Source organism: Mytilus trossulus, chromosome 11 (assembly GCF_036588685.1).
Source record: "Mytilus trossulus isolate FHL-02 chromosome 11, PNRI_Mtr1.1.1.hap1, whole genome shotgun sequence".
Taxonomy (NCBI): domain Eukaryota; kingdom Metazoa; phylum Mollusca; class Bivalvia; order Mytilida; family Mytilidae; genus Mytilus; species Mytilus trossulus.
The window spans coordinates 36,391,448-36,412,995 of NC_086383.1; the positions used below are offsets into that span (position 1 = coordinate 36,391,448).

The window sequence follows — 21,548 nt, forward strand, 5'->3', positions numbered from 1 at the left end:
CGTTTATGCTTTTTCAAGCGATAATTCTTTTAAATAAGAAAATAAGGTGTCACCGATTGCCAGGTAATGCAACTCTCTGCTATGTAGATTGGACTTTAAAATTAAAAATGGGATGTAATTGAAAGGATTTATAACGTACTAATCATATTTTCTTATTTAAAGGTTGTTAAAAAAGCTTTACCTTCAAGTAAGTCGAGTTTTTATCTCTCTTTTTATAATATTGTTTGTCTTATACAATGTGTTTTACTGAACATCCAGCAGTTAAATGATAAACAATAAAGGTAATATGTATTTCACTTAAATTAAAAGCAAGAGGGAATGTTTATGAAAGCTTCACAAAAGCTTAGACAATCGTGTAGTTTCAGATAAACAATTTTGTCAACAAAGAGTATAGATATATTCAACGGTGTTTGTACTAAAAAGAAGTTCACAACTCATCAATAAAAAAAAGTAAATAGTAAAACCGCTTTGACGTAATTTTATTCGAGATGGCCATGTGCTTGTTAAAGAAGCAGATAAAACGAGTTTAAAATCTCTTTATTCATTCGTTAGGAAATATAATACATGACCTCCTAAAATCAAGATGAACAACTGTTTCGAGAACATAATGCACCTGCGCTTTTCATCATTTGAATATGTCATTTGCTTTGTGGTAAATGTAGGCGTTCATGCTATTTTCTGTTTAAGTAGCCATCAATGTTTTTGCCCCTATGTTATGGTGTGCATATTTGCAAAGCTCTTTATTTTGGCCGTGCCTGAAATAACATTCAATAATTCATAGTACGTAATCAATGAATGGCATGCTCATATGAAGCGTGTTTTTCGTTTTCACAAGGTAGTTGTTAATTGAATTCTTTGAAAGATCGATACACAGTTAAGCTGAAATTCTCATTAACAAATTAATCATTGCCACATTCGAAGTGTGCCTTCTTAGTCATGGTACTGCAGTCCAGCGATGCTGTCTGTCATAACTGTTATTATTCTATCGTTATTATAATTTATAAGCCGTTGGTGTTTTGTTGATTCACATTGTTTCAAGTCTTACATTACTTCCTATACGGTTTGGGAACCCTTCTTGACGACTTATCATTAATCACACTTGTGTCCTTCCGTCTTTAATTGATAGTTGTTGCATTTGCAATCCAAACATCCTTTCCCTTATTATTTACCGAGGGTAACAATTTAACCCTTACACATATTTAAATCTTCATAAGTATTTTTGTTTCTATACCCCAAAAAAATAATGTTTTATCAAAGTTTGAAAAGCATCTGTCACGTACACATAATAAAGTGTTTATATCGATTAGATTAGAATTTTCATACCAAGAAGAGTTGTAAAATCTGGAATCGGGGTATCAGTTTAAAAACTTTACATCTATTTTGATATGAGCGTCACTGATGGGTCTTATGTTGACGAAACGCGCGTCTGGCGTACTAAATTATAATCCTGGTACCTTTGATAACTATTGATCATTCTCTGGTTGTGAATGCACCGCCATCTTCAGAAGAAAAAAAACACAGAAAAAAAATTATTAGAGCAAAGTCTTTTATCCCTGCCATACAGAACTGCCGAGGCATGAGGTAGGAAGTGGTTGACTCCAATTAGTACTTTATCAAATTTCACTTTTTTTCCATGTTGCGGACGAAATTTGTTTGGCCTTTCCAATTGCATACCCCCAGAGATTCATAACATTTGCGTTGTAGTACTATCCAATAGTTTATATTAGGGCAGCGTTTATAATTCCTAGCCATAAAAAAAAACTACTAAGACAATGGGTCGGAAAGTGGATGTCCCAAAATTATCGAGTTTGGCTTAGTTTCCATGTTTTCGGCCTTTTAGAATGCATACCAAAAAAAAAATTCGGTTCGATCTGTAGTTTTTTCATTTTTCTATATTTGTTAAGGGCAGAGTCAATAACCCCCATCAGTACCGAACTGCCGAGTCAATAGGTTGGGAAGTGGCTGACCCCATATTTTTTTCTTTTATTGTTTATTTCTTATTAAAGAACAGTAAATATTTAAGGACTACATTTGTAACAGTAAAATGACTACCGTCACAAAATCAATAATATCTAAATATTTTTGAAAACTGTCTTTAAATGAAATATGTGTCAAGTTTCCCTTTGTCGGTGTTCATTGGTCGATACTTTTAATAGATGACTTCAATATGCATATTTAATCAAAACACATATTTTACTTATTTTTTTATTAAAATTAGATAATTTAATCTCTTTTTGTAGAAATTCTATACTGGAAAAACATATACTGACCATAGAAATAAATATAGAACTCATCTTCCTGTTTGTTAAACTTATAGGCATCATATTCAATATTTCAAACCTGCTAGACTTAGTCGATCAATATTTAACATTGATAAGTTAACCGTAAAGTAAGGAAATCTACTACAGCTGTATTCGCATTTACAATTTGTGTTTTATAGAGTAATTATTTTTCGCGCCTTTTCGTATATCAGAAATCGTTTAATATGTATTCATAGAATTAAGAAACGAAACGGATAAAACAAGAATGTGTCCATAGTACACGGATGCCCCACTCGCACTATCATTTTACATGTTCACTGGACCGTGAAATTGGGGTCAATACTTTAATTTGGCATTAAAATAGAAAGATCATATCATAGTTAACATGTGTACTAAGTTTCAAGTTGATTGGACTTCACCTTCATCAAAAACTACCTTGACCAAAAACTTTAACCTGAGCTTCACACTATCTTCTTCTTTGTTCAGTAGACCATGCAATTGGGTACAATACTTTAATTTGACATTTAAATTAGAAAGATAATATCATAGGGAACATGTGTACTAAGTTTCAAATTGATTGGACTTCAACTTCATCAAAAACTACCTCGACCAAAAACTTTAACCTGAAGCGGGACGAACGAACGGACGAACAAACGGACGAACGGAGGCACAGACCAGAAAACATAATGCCCCTCTACTATTGTAGGTGGGGCATAAAAAGTTATTTCTGTTTGGATAGACTTCGAATTCCGTAAAAAAAACCCGGAATCATGACGTAACAATTATTTGCATACCGCATACACAAATACATGTGAACTATACACAATTTCAATTACGTGTACATGTATATGAAGATTTCGAATTACGTTATACAGGGAATTATTTGTACATATTCTCATCAAACTATTTTCAACAAATCCGGCGGGGTCAGCATATGATTTGCTTTATAAAATACTGAATCTATTTTGTGTATCCCCAATATACTGCGACAAATATTCCTCATGAAACGAATAATTGGGATCAAAACGGACAACCACAAATATTAAAGAGAACGGAGTTTGTCTTTTTAGAGAAAATTTTCCCATTCACATAAGACAGATGCATTGTGGAGTTATCAGCTGTCGGAATAATGAGCTGTCGGAGTAATGGGCTGTCGGAACAGTAGGCTGTCGGAGTAATGGGCTGTCTGAATAGTAAGCTGTCGGAGTAGTGGGCTGTCGGAATAATGGTTGTCGGACAAATGGGATGTCACCAATATGGTTAAGACATCTGCAAACTAAAAGTTATAATTGTGTTCAAGGGATATAAAACAGTTATAATTTTGTTCATAGGATATAAAAAAAGTTATAATTTTGTTCATGGGATATCAAAAAAATATAATTTTGTTCATGGGATATAAAAAAGTTCTATATACATGTAAATCTTGTTTGAGATTGATTTTAAAGAAACAAGTTGTCGCTCAAGTAGTTTTCCAAACGCAACTGCAGAATGTCGAATTGTAGGATAGTTTTATAAAGAGAATTGAAGAATGAGTATTGCTGGATATCGTGACACTTTAAAAAATTGGGAACAGAAATAAGATTATAGTTGTTTTTAGTTGTTATTTGTCATTGATCTAGTGAAACAATACATCGTTACATATTATATAAAAATTGTGAGATAATATTTTATTTGTTATTTTATTAATGTTTTCATTAACATGTACATGTATTCTATTATTGTTTCAACATGACAACTGACATAAGGTTAGATTTAATCTTAAACTAAGTCGTTATTCATTTTAAACGGCTTTTATAGATATATAAGGTGTGGTATGCGTGCCAATGAGACACGTTTCCATCGGAAGTCACAATTTATAAAAATTAACCATTAAATGTCAACGTACGGCCTTCAACACCGACCCTTGTCCGACACTGAACAACAAGCTACAAAGGGCCCCAAATGACAAGTGTAAAGCCAATCAAACAGAAAACCAACAAACGGTCTTATCTATATGAAAAACTTAGGACTGGTGCAAACACATGCAGCGGGTTTAAACGTTCCCCCTACCTGAAACAATCGAGTAATATCAAAAGATAGAAGACACACTATAAAATATCAATCAAAAGACATGTTAACAAAAACAAGTGAACTGAACGAATACCTTTGATCTATGAAACAATGTAAATACAAAATCAACAAAACCAGGGCGTTAGATTTAAAACAACGTCAAAAAGACAACCATCCCTCGGACACAATGGCGCCAAATAAAATAACGTACAGTTAAATAAAAACAATGTTGTTGTAAGGTACATGTATGCATGCAGAACGGAAATAGTTTTACAAATCAATTTTGTTGTAACTACTACAAGAACAAATGCAAACATTTATCGTCATACTAAACACTAATCAAAGGTAGTAAACTACGAGTATGGGTGCTAGATATTAACTGAATGAACTGGATTGTTCAGGATTTCTAAAAGAGAAATAAGGTATGCAGCTGTTCATGCCCTGGTATAAACGTCAATCAGAAATGATTTTTGTTTTCTAAAAATTTCCCAAAATTAGTCATGGGCTAAAAAACACCCGAAAAGTCATTGAAATGATAATATTTTTTTATCTTATTCATTTCAATCAATTTCCAATAACGAAATCCCATAATACAGTTATTTGCCTCTACTATAAAATACAAGACATGTAATATGATCCGTAGCTAAATCAAACGATTTAAATGTAAATTTAGGTATAAATGAATGTACTGCAATACTTGTGACACTAAACATTTGCTAAATGCGATAATAGATTTGCTGATATGAAAATACCGTGTTGTTCAATATCGTTATTAGAGAAACGCAAGTAAAGATGTGGAGCAAACTTTGTTGAAACTGTACTTTTAATCTGCATGATTCCTCTAGCCTCACATTAATTGACATTTTAATCATCACAACTGGGTATGATACTCACAATTACTAAATGAGACCATCTGAATTCGAAAATGAATAAATCTTCATTACAAAAATGAGGACGACATGCTCGTCTTGCATTTTGTTTTAATTATATATGCAAAGACAATACGAATGTGAAAATCTCTTTTTAACCATCTGTGTTCTTCTTGTCTATTTAGAACACAGTTTAGCAATATAGAATGGAGTCTCAGAAGAAAGATGTGATTGTGTCTGTTCATATGAATCACGACGTTAGTACAGATATCATTGAGATGGTTGAACAACAGGAGTAAGTAAATCATTTGCTTAATCATAATTTGTTTGTATCTGCATCAATACAGCGTTATTTTCCTTTGTTTTGTTTGTGTTATGTCGTCTTTGTTTATTTTAGTTGTCTATCCTATCCAAACAAGGAACAAACAAAATAAAGGAAAAAATGTTTTAATGATAAATCTGACTAGAAAAACAACTGTTATGTTTCATATTAATTCAATACTAGTAAATGTTGACAAATTAAATGTCATATATGAATCAGTCACACTTTCAAATGATAATTGTGTTTCAATTCAAGTACTAGTATGTCGAAGGAAATCCAAAAATAGTATGCAAACATTTGTCCTGTATTTTCAGGTACTTGACAGGTACACTGTTAAAGTATATTTCAAAATGCATTACGTTAGTAAAATCGAGTTTTAAAAACTTTATTTATGGTTTCACAAAAGTATATGTTAGTCGTTTTTCAGCAGTATGGCTTCCTATTTTTGTTTGATTGTTAGCGTCGTTTAATGCCACCTTCACCACCTTTCGCCAAATCAGGACGGCCTGTTTTTATTTGTATAGGAAGCCAAAATATACTGATAAAATCACAGACCTTTGCGATTATTGTCAATTTAGATAACAATCGGCAACCGTATCTTCAATTTATAGATATCGATGTAACAATGACCTTATGTAGCGTTTGCAGTCTTAAACTTTGTCGCAAACTGAACTGCAAACCAATAGATAAAATATTTCAAAAACAATGTTTAAAAAAATATCTATCACACTGATTGAGGATCTGCATGACTAACAGACGGACGAACGTGCGGTGTATAATCCTATAGTATCTTACTGGCGATTGTTAAAGTACCTCTACATGCTTTAGATTTTACATTTTCTGACTCGAGGTTGTACGTGAAACCAATATGTACCGTTTTTATTACGAAAAAAGGTATATCTAAATGAAATAACCGTGAAATGATGTCATAAGAGCTTATGATTTTTCAGTGGAAAAATACATCTGACGCGAAACACAGCACGACAGTAAATTAGTAAACGTCATACCGTTGAGTATCGGTTACATGTAGTTCGGATTTGGCTTACAATCAAGAAAGCATTTAACATTGTGTTATTGTTTTGGATTCGGAACCACATTTGTTCTGTAACTGCCAATAACTGTTAACTGTCTTAAAGATTGTAATTCATTCACAAAAATGAGAAAAATGATCTGTCCAGTGTTATTAAGTTTGAGTATTTGTTACTTTTAGAAAAACTGAAACAGTATCTTGTAAGTATGTTAATACAAGCAGCTTTATAGCGTAAGTAACATATAGAAAATGTATTTATGTTTACTTAAAAAATTAAATGATTCGTATTCAGTCGTTTAATCAATATCGATACACTTACTGGTATGTCATTGTTAGGCCATACTAGTATATCAGTATCACACATTGTACGTGTCTCATTATAAGGCTCGGAAATGAGGGGAGAAAATTAAAAAAAGCATGCAATTATTTTCCTTTTTTTTAAGTTTCGGAATAAGGTTAAAAACGTCAACTACTTTCACCTCACAATATCAACATATTTAATGTTATGGAGTTAACAATATTGAAAATATCAGATCATGGGTAACTAAAAATGAACCTTAACACCGACAGTTTTATTCTTTAATCGCTTAAGCGAAATATGTAATTTAAAGTGATTTGGTATAGCATTGAACATATGTAAGTCATTTTGATAGGCAACAGTGTTGTTTAAAACCTGAACTTTCTTATTTCTTCTTACATGTACCTCTAACATGTCTAACAAATACATGTAGCTGAAAAAAAAAATTAATCAAATAATTAGATTTGACTTAGAAAAACAAAACAGCGCTGTAAGTCTCCGCCGTTTTCATTGCTGATCGGGGCTCTAGCAATTTTACGTTACCTATAGACGGAATTTATTCATACATTATATGTGTAATAGTTGGTACATGCATTAAGGAGTAGTGTGGGTGGGGAGGGGTATAAACGAATCAATCATATAACATTTCATTTGTAAAACTTTTTTTTAAAGTTAAACACCAAGTATTCTAACAGTGTAAAAAGACACAATTGGTCTATTCCTGTTTTCAATAGGGTTTTTACTATGTATATTTGTAATCAGGATAGTTTAAGAAACATGGGATAATGGTGTAGTGGAACATCAAGCCGATATTTATTATGGGGTTTCGTATGGGTTCTTTATAATTTATGTATACAAAACAATAAGGGAAACTCGTAAAAAAAGAAAACTCGTTATAGTGATACGTAGGCTCTAATAGAAAGGATTTTCTCATCTGTTCTTTTCATGGACAAAAACTGAATAAATGCCTTATTCATGTTATTCATTCTAACGCTTTTAAGGGAAGTATTTTCAATATTCATGTAAAAGAACATATGGAAAGTTAAGTATCTGTAACTACTTTTAAAGATATAAGCCCGAAATTGGTAATACATATTACTTAGTTAACTGTCTGACGATTTTAATTCCCATGACACAGGTCAAAATTATGATGAGTTTGTACACAATGTCACGCTTGACACAACTGTTTTGGATGGACTAATATCTAAGTGCTGCCTGACGAATGAAGACAGCGAAGATATAATGAATGAACGACGCTTGTCAGAACGAAATAGGATGATCCTGAACATTCTTATGGCCAGACCGTACGGTACCTTTCAAACCTTTTCAGAAGAACTTTTAGAATTTGACCGAAGTAAAATAGATCTTGTGTCCAAAATGAAGAACTACGATTGTGAAGGCGAATACAATTTAGCTGTATTTGAAGGTAGGTGGCTACATTATTACTTGAAGTTAATTCTATTTTACATAGTGTTGTTGGTTGTCGTTGTTGCTCTGCGAAAACTTATCTTTGTAATATTTTTCTCGGATTTCTCAGTTCTAGTTATTGCCTTTTTTTTGGTTGGCTTTTTAATGAGCTAGTATGGTGAGCTGGTTTCAGTGGGGATAGGGAAAGTTGTATTGATAGCTTTTTCTAGAAGCCTCATTTCAAAATTGATTATATAAATGTATAACTTTGCTATCAATTTTAGTATACTCATTCAAGTGCCTAATTGTCATAAATGCCATTGTTTCGAATACATGTACTTGTCCTTTGAAGTCGACAGTTTAATCCTCGATCATGTATATAATCATGATAATATCAAAAATAGATTATGGTTATTTTTAAAACTTCAGCGTGTTTATATAGCGTGTTGTCGCAATTTTAACAAAATAAGAGAAGCAATATTCATTGATGCCAAACAAGTAACATAACGGAAATCTCAAACATTAGCCCTTGTATGTATGAAAGTGTTATATCTAGTCTTTTTTGAAGACTATTTCAATTATTACAATCCAATTGCATACATCTTCATTGTAAACATTCAGAGCTATTTAGAGGGTATTTTCAAACACAAATTGTTCAAGAGGTTCATTCATTTCAAACTGAAGCTAAATTAAATAATTAGAAATGACTTATGTTTTAAATACGTAGCAACCTAATGATGGACAAGAAATATAAACTCATTTTGCTGTTGTCGGATTTTTTTCTAGTTACAGGTAGCACGCAGTCATGTTTTGATGTGAGCCTGTCGTAACTTTCTTCTCTAGCGGTTATAGTGTAGAGTTATCCAGAAAGGGAACCTGTGTTCCTACTAGTTTTTTATTACCTCAACATTTGCAACGGTGAACGCAAAAATATACAAATACGTCACTCTACTAAATGACAGTCAATTGCCGGCAGTCCATTTCTGCCCAAATAAATACATTTCTTAAAAGACGATGAAGGGAATAAGATACCAGAGGGAGAGTCAAACCCATAGATAGAAAATAAACTTACAACGCCATGACTAAAAATAAAAAGACAAATAGACAAATAATAGTACAGAAAACACAACATAGAAAACTAAAGACTAAGCAACACGAACACTACAAAAAACTGGGGGTGATCTCAGGTTAAAAGTGTTCATGTTGATCAATACATAAACGCGTTCAACATTTACATTTTCTTTCTTTTTTTGGCTTTCTCAAGTTTCTAAATTAAACATCATGTTGCAAAACATTTTTAATTGTAAAAAGCAAAATTATACTTGATTTAATTTGATATTCGATCTTTTGTAATTTATTTGTAATTTCAGTAATGAATTTAAGCAGTCATACCATCAAACTACAAAAGAATTTCAAAATATTGGTCAATGAATTAGCCACTACAAACACGATAGTAGATCATCTCATTAGTGACGAAGTATTATGCTTAGAAGACCAGGCTGAGGTGTGTGCCCAAGGTAACACCAAGGAACAAAGCAATAGACTACTTTTAACTAAGCTGATGTACAAGAACGCTGATGCATATACACATTTCCTTTCAGCTTTAGAAGAGGATACTTGTTATGAAGAACTTTCAAAACGTATAAAGAACACTGAAGTTACCGATGAGGACAAGATAAAGATACACATTGGTAATTTGTGATCTCTTTTTACTTTTATTATTTTATCTTATGTGTAATCTTAAATATTTCTTTGAAACAAATTTTGGTTTTTCGAGTGAAACCTCGAAAAACTCTGATACTTTTGCACAATCTGCAGTTTGACAAAAAATCTCTATAAAGCATACCCTTTTCTTCATTTTTTTAAAAAAAAGCACGATATAAACTACATTTTGTTGAATTAACGAAAACAACACAAACATGTAAATTTTAATCCAGAAAACCCCTATATAACGTAATCGTAGATTACGGTTGATAGAATACAGACACGGGCTTTGTTTTTTTTTAAGTTCTGTCGTGGTTAAAAAGCTATATCTCATGTACTGACGACAAAACAGCACTATTTGAAGATAATCTGGAGCTTTTTCTCTTTCAAATCAGGGTTGAAGAGTCGTTGCCTCAATTAAAGAACATTGGAAAAGTTGCCTTAAAGTTTTTCCTATTTGTTCCCTCTTTTGTATAAGGAAGCTCTTCTAAAAGGTCTCAAATATCCACTGAATTCAAAAGGTTTACGTTTTGGCATTTCTGGTGAGGGTGCATGTACATCAAGAAAAAGTTAGCAAACTGCTGACCTATAGCTTAATGTTGTTTAACGACGGAAAGGGGAATATTATTAGTTACATAATGTATTAGTGACCTAATATGATATATACGGGCTTAGTAAATTCCATATGTAAAGAATTTATCTTACCGACTATCTTTATTTGTTGAAATAAGACTGGAGTTGTCTCATTTGCTATCATAACACATCTTCTTATTTCTATATTAAAGTGTTCAAGTGTTCAACAACCTTGATATAACAATATCAACAGTGCCAAAGTCATAAATTCACCAGTAACCGTTTATTGAATTAAGCCCCGCCTTCCTACTAACCTAATATTGAATACACACAGTCTCCACGAGGTCGCTTTTAACCAATCATATTCCTAGAAATGTATAGAAGGTAAGATAAACTACATTGTATAGTCAATGAAAAGAACTCGAACAATGATACAAAATGAAAACGGCATTTGTCTTTAGTAAATTAAAATACACCATAAACACGGATCAAAACAGAATGAAATGATAGAATTGTTGTTTTTTCTGCACAACTTGTTTTAGAATGCATAAAAATCCTAAATGTATGATTATGTAATTAAAATGTGCATTCTTTACGATCCGTATTTATCATGAGATAAAAGAATTACTATGCAGTTAGGACGTTTATCAATTTTGTATTCTAAAGGGAGAATAACAGCAAAAGAAAATAAAGAAAAACACACAAGAGGTACACATAAATTAGAGAAATTATTTAAACGGTTATTTTTTAAGAATATCCGGTAAAAGCGACATAACTATTACTCATCTTTGCGTAGATTTCCCCTTATGAAATTGTGTAGTAGTTAAGTGAAAATGAACGTCACACAAAACTATAAAACATATAAATGAGCTAAAATTAAATACACAAATCATACAACATGTACAAGACTAACAAAGGTAAGAGGCTCCTGACTTATGACAGGCTGAATAATGCAGCCTACACATGAAAGAAAAATGAGTGTTTGTATTAATTGAGAATCTAATTAATTCTTAATTAATAGTTATCAAAGGTACCAGGATTTTATAATTTAGTATGCCAGAAGCGCGTTTCGTCTACAAAAGACTCATCAGGGACGCTCATATCAAAATATTTATAAAGCCAAACAAGTACGAAGTTGAAGAGCATTGAGGATCCAACATTCCTCATCATTAAAAATCAAAATTATGAACCGGCATTAACTATAAGTATTTTTAAAACACCATGCTGAATTTTGTCATACAATATAGTATGTAAAATTTAAGACCAATGATAATAAACAATCCTTACGCATTGTTAAACTATCACAATGTATTGTTATACAAGTTTGTTTATCATGTACTTTTATTCAACGACTATTTTAGACAAACTTCATTGTTTTTGTTTTTATTAATTGTGAATAATATACATGTACGTGAATCACCAAACCATCATTACATTGTACCGCTATTTAGTGGTTACAGTTCTTTGCTACCAAATATAGGACTGCTTTGCATAAAACCTGTAAAAATTGAATAAATAAAATACAGTAGGACTATCTTTTGAATGTATTATAAGTGCAACTATTTCTTTTTTTCATTGTTATCGGATATAGGACAAGTGTACCACGAATCACGTGGTGAGATTGTAGATGACAACGCAATTGTTTATATTTATTTAGTCTAACCCATCGTGCAAGACCTTTTTACCTTTGATAACTATTTTACCTTATTGGTATCTGTTTATATCATATTCATGAAGTAATTTTTCTACATAATTTTGTTCGATTTTTAGATATACACAAACGTGAGCAAACTGAAAATGTAATACCAAGGAATATACAAGGTAATATATCTATTCTGAATTAGAAAATACGTTAAACCACAAACGTCAAAATTATGTAATCGCGTAGTGGCATGAACTATTTGTGGATTCTTATAAATTATATAACTTTTGGACTATTTTAAATCTCGGTCTATTTCCGAAATTTAATCTTACATACTATTGAATATTTTTACGCTGTACGCTCACATTGCCCGTGTGAAATTTTAAAATTGTTTGTATATACATAGAACGACAAATATATGTGACGTATAAACTTTGCTGACGTCAGACTCGCGAATCAATGAATGTGTTTATAGATAGATGTTTTTGTGTTCTGTTAAATTGTTCCTTTTAAAATTGTAACACGATGATGACTGTTGTACCCGTATTTTGACTATTTTATTTATTATGTCTGTTTAGTTCACTCATCATTGTAAATATAACGGAATCTGATGAAACTGTCATCAAATGGAGAGGTTTTGGAGCTATAAAGCAGGTTTAATCTACCATTTATTACATTTGAAAATGCTTGTACCAAGACAGGAATATTACAGTTCTTGTCCATTCGTTTTTGATGTGTTTTGGCATTTAATTTTGCCATGTGATTATGGACTTTCCGATTGGATTTTTCTCTGAGATCAGTACTTGTGTGATTTTACTTTTTTTTATAGCATAAATATTTGTATGATCAATCTTAAAAGCTTATTCAATGTACTTGTAATCATAACTGGTTCCTAACAGCATTGGAAGACTTTAGTTGTTGAGGTCGACCCGTATCTACAATCTAATGATGGGTAAAAATTAAGGACTGAGTCTATAAATGCTTTTAAAAAGTTTTTAGTACGAACAAAAATAGCAGTTGTTCGATTTTCTTAATATTATATACGAAACAAGCATTTCACTATATTACAAGTGTTGAAACGTAAATACCCTGTCAAGTCAAATAGACATTCAAGATATATAGTGGTTCTTATATCCAAAAGAGATGTGACCCAGTGACACTCGAGTTCAAGATTGATTTTGATTTAACTTTTTTATATTAACATTTTAAGGTAACGTTTGAATATCATGTATAGTCATGTCATAACTTTTAACGAAGATAACCAAAACCATGTACAATCTTGAAACATTAAAAAAAAACCAAACAACTCTTAAATACGGTCCAAATTAATGTCACAAGGTAGACTCAGTATAATTTCAATAAAATTAGAATAACTAAGTATTCGATTGTTCGATATGCTTAATCTATGTATTTATATTAATGATATTGGACAATAAAAGTTAAATGTACAATTTGATTTCTTTACGCTGTAGACCCCATTTATCTGTGTCAGAAACCTATGATGTGTCAAATATTCAATAATAAATCATATCCCTGTATCAATCTGATTGAAGTGTCAGTATTCACCTCAGAAGCTAACTAAACCTTAAGATATACTTATTAAGAAGGGATATATTTACGATACTGTTGTCAGGTCATAACAGATTGCATATTTTGGCGTTAATATTGATTCACTTATAGGGCATCCGAACTAAACACATTTATTAAAAAAAACAGTTATTGGCATGACACGGTTATATTCTTCTCATAGATGCTATAATGGTATATTACTAAACCCCTAACGGGAAGGATTGTGCCTAATATTCATATGATGATAAAATAATCGTATATTCAGTTTAATTGAAGTCTGGAACTGTCATGTCAGTAAACGTCTAGCAGTCTGTTGTTTTTTATGTATCATTTTGTTTATTCTTCTGACATCAGACTCGTACTTCTCTTGAACTGAATTTTAATGGGCGTATTGCTATACGTTTACTTTTCTGCTAGAGGTATAGTGGGAGGGTTGAGATCTCATAAACATGTTTAACTCCGCATTTCAGGATCCTCTGGCCTTTGTTAGTCTTGTATTATTTTTAATTTTAGTTTCTTGTGTACAATATTGAGTTTAGTATGGCGTTCATTATCACTGAACTAGTATATATAAGTGTTAAGGGGCCTGCTGAAGGACGCCTCCGGGGGCAGGTATTTCTCGCGACATTGGAGACCTATTGGTGAACTTTTGCTGTTGTTTTTTCGTTGGTCGGGTTGGTTTTTTTTTGACACATTCCCCATTCCATTCTTAATTTTTCTTTTCCAAACTATTAAGGTTTTCACTACTGGGGTTGTATTGAGCTTAAACTTTGAGTTATTTACAACGCAGCAAAATCCAATATAGATTGAGCTGTAAAATTTCTTATTTACTTCCGACTTCACCTAGATAAGAAATTTTTGCAGCTCAATCTACATTGGATTTTGCTGCGTTGTAAATAACTCAAAGTTCAAGATTATACATTTAATGACGAATTTTGTTTTTAATCAATGGCAACGTGAATATAAATATAGATACGTCTGAGTCAGTGACATCTCCACAACAGATTTATCCATCGGATCGCCATCAATGATGGTGATACATGGCTGTGTACATAATGTATATACAAATACATGCTCAGTGAAGTTAGTTTGTCTAGCAAAATATTGCAATTAATTTTTTTCACATCGTAAATATTTTTAACATGACCGGAGAGAACCACAGCTAGATCTTCGGCACGAAAATTGAAAATACTGGGGAAATAAGATTTCAATAGTAAATTTGGAAAGCAAACATGCTAAACCCATTTTAAAAAAAAATGTTTTACTGAAAAATATTCTTTTCAGATTTTGTAACACTCAGTTTTCTATGAAACAATTTTCATACATTCAAAGTTAACAATCTAAAAAACTTTATTTTATTCACAACGAACATAATATTTTCGGACTTACTCTTATCGAGGAAAACAATATAAAGTTTGAAGTTTTCACATATTTCTTATAATTGTCATTTACTGGCTATGATGAAAACATACTTTTGAGTTAATGTAAATTTGAAACTGTGTTATATTACAAAAAAATGATAACATAAAAGGGGCAGGATATTTTAATTTGATTCAACATGCATAATAGTTAGTACATCATCTTTCAGATCAGCACAATGTCCTTATAGAGCAGTGGAGAAATGAAGACGATTCATTTGTTTGCACCAGAGCAGCAGACGAAGTTTTGAAACGTATTAGGAATAATATTAGCGTTATCGTATCTGGAAATTCAGGGGTTGGTAAGACAGCTACTATGAGACATGTAGCTTTATTGTTAAAAAAAGAAGGATATCGTATTATTCCTACATGTACTCCCAAAGATTTGAGACGTTTTTCACAAAAAGGGGTCAAGACACTTTTTGTTATTGATGACATATGCGGTCATTTTACTCTGAACGACAATCAGGTAGACAAGTGGGAAGAAATATTAGCAATTGTACAACCATTTTTGGAACAGAATCCGTGCAAGATCATTGCTACATGTAGGTTGCAGGTATTCAAAGATGCAAAATTCAAAGTCTTATCCCTTTTCAATTCAAGCGAATGTAATCTGAATTCGGAGACAATTAAGTTTACAAAAGAGGAATTATCGAAATTAGCCGAAATGTACTTCAAAGAACATGCTGATGAAGTAAAAGGTCTTTCTGATCAGTTTGACTTTTTCCCCTTATTATGCAAGTTATATCAGAAAAGCAATTGTAAGGAAATCAAACAGTTCTTTCATAACCCCTTCGAATTTTACAGAAACGAAATTGAGAGCTTGCGAATTGAAGGAGAAGGTGGGAAGCTTAAGTATTGCTGCCTTGTCCTTTGTGTATTATTCAACAACAGAATCGCTGAAAAACAACTACAAAGTCAAGACATACACACACAGGATCTAATGGAAAAAACATTCATCGAGTGCAAATTAAACAAAGGCACATCGGTTGAATGTTTAAAAGACTCATTTAAAACACTTGAAGATACATTACTTACTAAAGTAGATGGAACCTACAGAACAATTCACGACAAACTATTTGATTTTCTTGCCCAGATTGTTGTACGCAATAATGTAGATTTGTGTATTTCAAATTGTAGTAGTGATTTTATACGTGAGCGATTCATTTGGAATCCAGTCTTTACCTCCCAAGATAACACAAACCTCTCAATTACATTGTTTGACACGCATGTTTATATCTATATACATAGGTTGATACAAGATTGGACCAAAGGTCTCACTGCCAGTGTTTTTTGTAATATAAACATGAAAAATCATGAATTTATCGACAAATTAATGAAAGCCTTAAACAACTTAGATGCATCAGAAAAGAAAAGATTGGCACAAAAAACAGACAATGAAAGCAGGGATAGTCCGTTGTTGCTCAGCAGTTTCATTGGAAACGTTTCGCTTACAAAATGGTTACTAGAGAACACAGGAATTCCTGCCAAAAGTAAAAACTTGAGGGAAGTCGTATCGCGTGTGAATAGAAACAACTATTTACACCCACACATAAATATGCAAAGGGAAAATGGAACAACGTCATTATACATTGCTTGCGAAAATGGTCATCTTGAACTTTTAAAAATGCTTTTAAGATATGGAGCTGATGCTACTATAAAGAAAAATACTGATGATTCGCCTCTCTCAGTGGCATGTGAAAATGGGCATACAACTATTGTTAATGAAATCCTCAGGATCACCGATGTAGACAAAGACTATCAAAATAAGAACGGATATTCACCGCTGTATTTTGCTTGTCAAAATGGACATGCTCAAATCGTGCAGAATTTATTAATTCACAAAGCCAATATCAATTTATGTACCAAATTAGATGTTTCGCCATTGTTTATCGCATGTGAAAAAGGCTACTTATCAATTGTGAAAAATCTGTTGAGTTATGGGGCTAATATTAATCGTCAAAATAATACTGGCCAGGTACCATTACATGCTGCATGCTACAAAAACCACTTAGAAGTTGTACGTATGTTATTGGATAAAGATAACATATCTGTTAATATACTCGATAACAAAAACATTTCGCCTTTGTATGCAACGTGCCAGTGCTCGAAAGGCCATTTTGAAGCCATGGAACTATTATTGGAACACAATGCCGACGTCAATTTTGGGAGGCAACCACTAATAATGACATGTGCAAATGGTAACATAAAGATGTCAAAACAATTGATAGAACATAAGGCAGATGTTAATTCATGCCTCAGCGATGGAGTATCACCTCTTTTTATAGCGTGTCAACATCGTCATTATGAAACTGTGTGCCTACTCTTCCAATACAATGCAGACCCAAATGTACATCGTGAAAATTGTGCATCGCCACTTATGATTGCTAGCCAAAATGGCGATGTTGAGACCGTTGAAAAACTATTGAAACATGGATGCAACATTAACAGATGCACAGCTGATGGCGTATCGTCTCTTTATCTAGCATCACAAAACGGTCATTCCCATGTTGTTTTTCAGTTGATTGAAGCTGGGGCTAATTTAGATATGTCAGACACAGACGGGAAAACAGCATTATTCAAAGCTTGTCAAAACGGACATTTGGAAATTGTTTTAAAGTTGTTAACTTGCAAAGCGAATGCCCATTTACGCATGGTAAACAACGTTACACCTATGGAGATTGCTGAAAAAAACAAACATTTAGAGATAATGAAAGTTTTGAAGAAGCATGAAATTGACGAAAAAAAACTGTCATGGGAATAAACTGAGAATGGAAATGGGGAATATGTCAAAAAGACATCAACCCGACCATAGAAAAGACAACAACAGAAGGTCACCAACTGGTCTTCAATGTAGCGAGAAACCCCGCACCCAAATGGGAAACATTTTTGTGATCAGAAATTAACAATGAGAAAGACATCAAAGAACATTTGATACCACATCTCCTGATCCATTTGAGAGATAATTTTCTTATTTGACACATAATAAGTAATGTACCAGGAAACGAGAGTGTTGACTGTTGTTCCCGATTTGTACCTTTTTCCTTTTTATATAAAAAAAAGAAGATGTTGTATGATTGCCAAAGAGACAACTCTCCTCAAGAAAAACCAAATAACACAGAAAAAAAACTATGTTTCACCGTATGGCCTTGAACAATGAGCAAAACCCATACCACATAGTCAGCTATAAAAGGTCCCGAAGGGACAGATTTAAAAAAAAATTAAACGAGAAAACTCACGGCTTAATTTATGTTATTGAAATGAGAACATTTATAATGTTGTCAATATAATGCGATCGTCACACATGTACATTTGAGAGGTTAACAAATCTATAAAACTATGGTAATGCACCATTTCATAAATAGTGAAATAATAAACAAGTCAGAAATGTGACAGTTGTTTTCCATTTGCCTGATGTTTTCGAGCTATTGAGTTTTGACATCTGATAAGGCCATTTCAATTTGAAATTTAACTTTTTATGACTTTTGATGTTTTAAGGCTTGTTTTTCCTTTTGCTTTTAACTTTTTGTGCTTCCGAATTAAGCTACGAATTTTTCTATTTGATAGTTTGTATTTTGTTGTGTTTGATTTTTGTTGTATTACATATGCTGGTTCTTATATCTACATTTTGTATTTGTTTGCATTTTGGTATCTTTTACCTCTACTTTGTAAAACGATAAGAACAAAAAAAAAAAATGAATTTATAAAAAAATGCCAACAGCAACGGGATAACTGAGTCGGTAATGATAATAGCCATGAAACTATCACATATTAATTGTATTTGGTACATGTCAGTTATCAAATAGTAGATTTATGGAAGTAAATATTTTGTTCTCCCCTGGCCGAGATTCGATTTTATACTACTGATATATCGTGGCACTCATTTGCAGTGCACTGTGCCGGACGCGCTAGACAACCCGACCACCTGGGCCCTAATAATAAATAGATTATCGATTCGTATGAACCAGTGACATCACTAACACATATAACATCCAGGTTTTTTTTTATCAGAGTTCCTTTGACCGAAAGGGAACAAATAAAGTCAAGGTCTAAATTTTGATTTTGGTGTATCATCACCTCTTTTCAAAACTGTATAAAATAAAGACAACATGCATTTACGAAACTGTAAGTTGCAAAATGTCGTAACACATACATTTTGGTTTAAAGGATACATTGCACATTGACATTAAGTTTTCTCCCCTCTACTATTTAAAACTACATGTATCATGTGTATGGTGATGTGACTCATTTGCCATACATAATAAAGATCGTTTCGTATGAGGTCCTTGGTTAATGCAATTTAAATGGACTATATATTTTTTTGGAATCATTGTCAATTAAACTATCATATCATATATCATATCGGTATTGACATTTTTTGAAATCGGAAAAAAAATTATCACGTTTAATTCAAACATGAATGTAGAGAAACCAGATTTTCATATCAAAATATATACAAGACATTCAATTAATCTTTCAATATTGGTTTTGAATTGAAAAGATGTTTGTTCGAATAAATATTGTCTATTGTGTATAAAATTAACGTTAAAAGTTAAATCTACTCTAGTTGTCTAGTTCCATCTCAAAAAACGAGTTCCACTAATTTTGTCGCTTGCGTTTAGTGGCAAATATTCCATGGATACTAAGGACAAGACCAATTTAAGAATGCATTTGATTGGAAGATTTTGCTAAATAGTAAACCAGGTTAGAGAAAAGGAGGGTATACTTCTTAGGAAAAGTATTCCTGAATAGAGGAATAAACTTTTACTCATACATGCCATCTACGGACCCACAAAGAGTTTCTTGAATCCAAAGGAGCGAGATGTCAAATTGATAAAGTGTTATTTTGATTTGACTTGAAGTGACTTATTAAAATCATTTCAATGTCAAACAAAAGACCGTAAATGTAAATCAAAGAGCGAAGTGCCATACGACAGGATCACCTGAAATAACCGTGCGATTTATAAAGATGTATACTGCCAATGTCTTCATCGAATGCCCACATTTCATATGTTACCTATTCATTGAACGCCAACAAAAACATTCCAATAGATGTTTATATGATATCAATAGGTGTTTTTATAAGTATATAACTTAAAATACCTAATGAACTAGATACACTGAATTAATTGATAGCAGGTTTCCGAATATGGGAGACAACTCTGGGGAAAAGTTTTTCTTTTCCGATTTTCGTGCAGTCAAAGATTCATTTGAGTCAAACCGCCTGTCTCATATACACTTATTGTGAGTGCGTTGTTATTGAAACCAAATTTGACACATTAAATCATTCCAAATTTCATAGATTAGTCATTCAAAAATTCGAGCATGATGGTCGTAGTGACAAATATAGTATTTTTAATAATAATATTCGTAACCGACACAAGATGGTCGTTACTTTGAGAGATGACCGTAGCTGAAGTATTTAGACGAACTTTTGTCAAATTATAATGAAAAGTACTGTGCACATACCTGCAACCATGTTAGTAAACTCGGTTGTTATATAAAGTTGTCAAAAAACAATATTAGTTAATTTGTTACTCTGATAATGGTACACAGAAATTAATTTTTAAAATTATCAAACATTCATTGTTTATATATTCCGAACGACCATCATGACACTGAACAGTGACAACTAATCAACTCGCATTAAGCCAAATACTATGTTATAGTTGAGTATTAATATGTTTGTATTGTACGTTAAGGCATTATATTGTTGGATACACGTTTGTTCCCCCATATTATCTTTTATATTTTTTTTTATTTAAGACTTCTAATAAGCTGCAATCATGGCGGCAGATGAAACTATTGAACGTACATTTTTGAACAATAATAATTAATTTTATTTAGCTATAATTGTTGTTTTTTATAAATCATTGGCTTTCAAATATTCCGCTTTTGATCGTTTATGGTTAATGAAAATCCACAAATGCGCTTCGGAGTGTTTGTAACGAGCTCTTTTTATTTTTTATCGATTGCATTATTATATATCATTGATATTTTTTTGAAGTATTGATACGGAATTAAAACTTAATTCATAGTGTCGCAAATGAACACTGTGTTAACCTATAAGGTATGAATGTTGTTGTTATATATTTTACAATGCTACACTCGTTGAATCAAATATAAGTAGTTTGTAGCCAGGATAATATTACAAGGTATAACTAAATGTACTGCGGCAACTGCCACATACACGTGCACGTTGAAAATAATGTTTATGTTTATATTGTATGATTCATTTTCAAACAACAATCTTAACAATACGTACTTAAATATGACTCATGCAATATAAAGAAAAAGTGATTGACCCTATGTAACCAATATGCTTGATATTTGGTTATGTGACACACATTGAGTACAAATTAACATATTTTCAACCTTAATTGTTAATGCTTACTATTAATGTCTT

General features: G+C 32.1%; 1 protein-coding gene across 1 annotated transcript; it reads left to right on the plus strand.

Annotated features, from left to right (window-relative positions):
* Nucleotides 1–5,364: 5,364 nt before the first annotated feature.
* On the plus strand, nucleotides 5,365–18,484 carry LOC134690009 (uncharacterized). The gene is made up of 7 exons (XM_063549979.1): nucleotides 5,365–5,474; nucleotides 6,712–6,731; nucleotides 7,968–8,255; nucleotides 9,607–9,927; nucleotides 11,180–11,221; nucleotides 12,284–12,334; nucleotides 15,313–18,484. Exons 1-7 carry the CDS (start codon nucleotides 5,386–5,388, stop codon nucleotides 17,904–17,906), a joined length of 3,405 nt encoding a protein of 1,134 aa, XP_063406049.1. The 5' UTR covers nucleotides 5,365–5,385; the 3' UTR covers nucleotides 17,907–18,484.
* The last annotated feature ends 3,064 nt before the right edge of the window (nucleotides 18,485–21,548 follow it).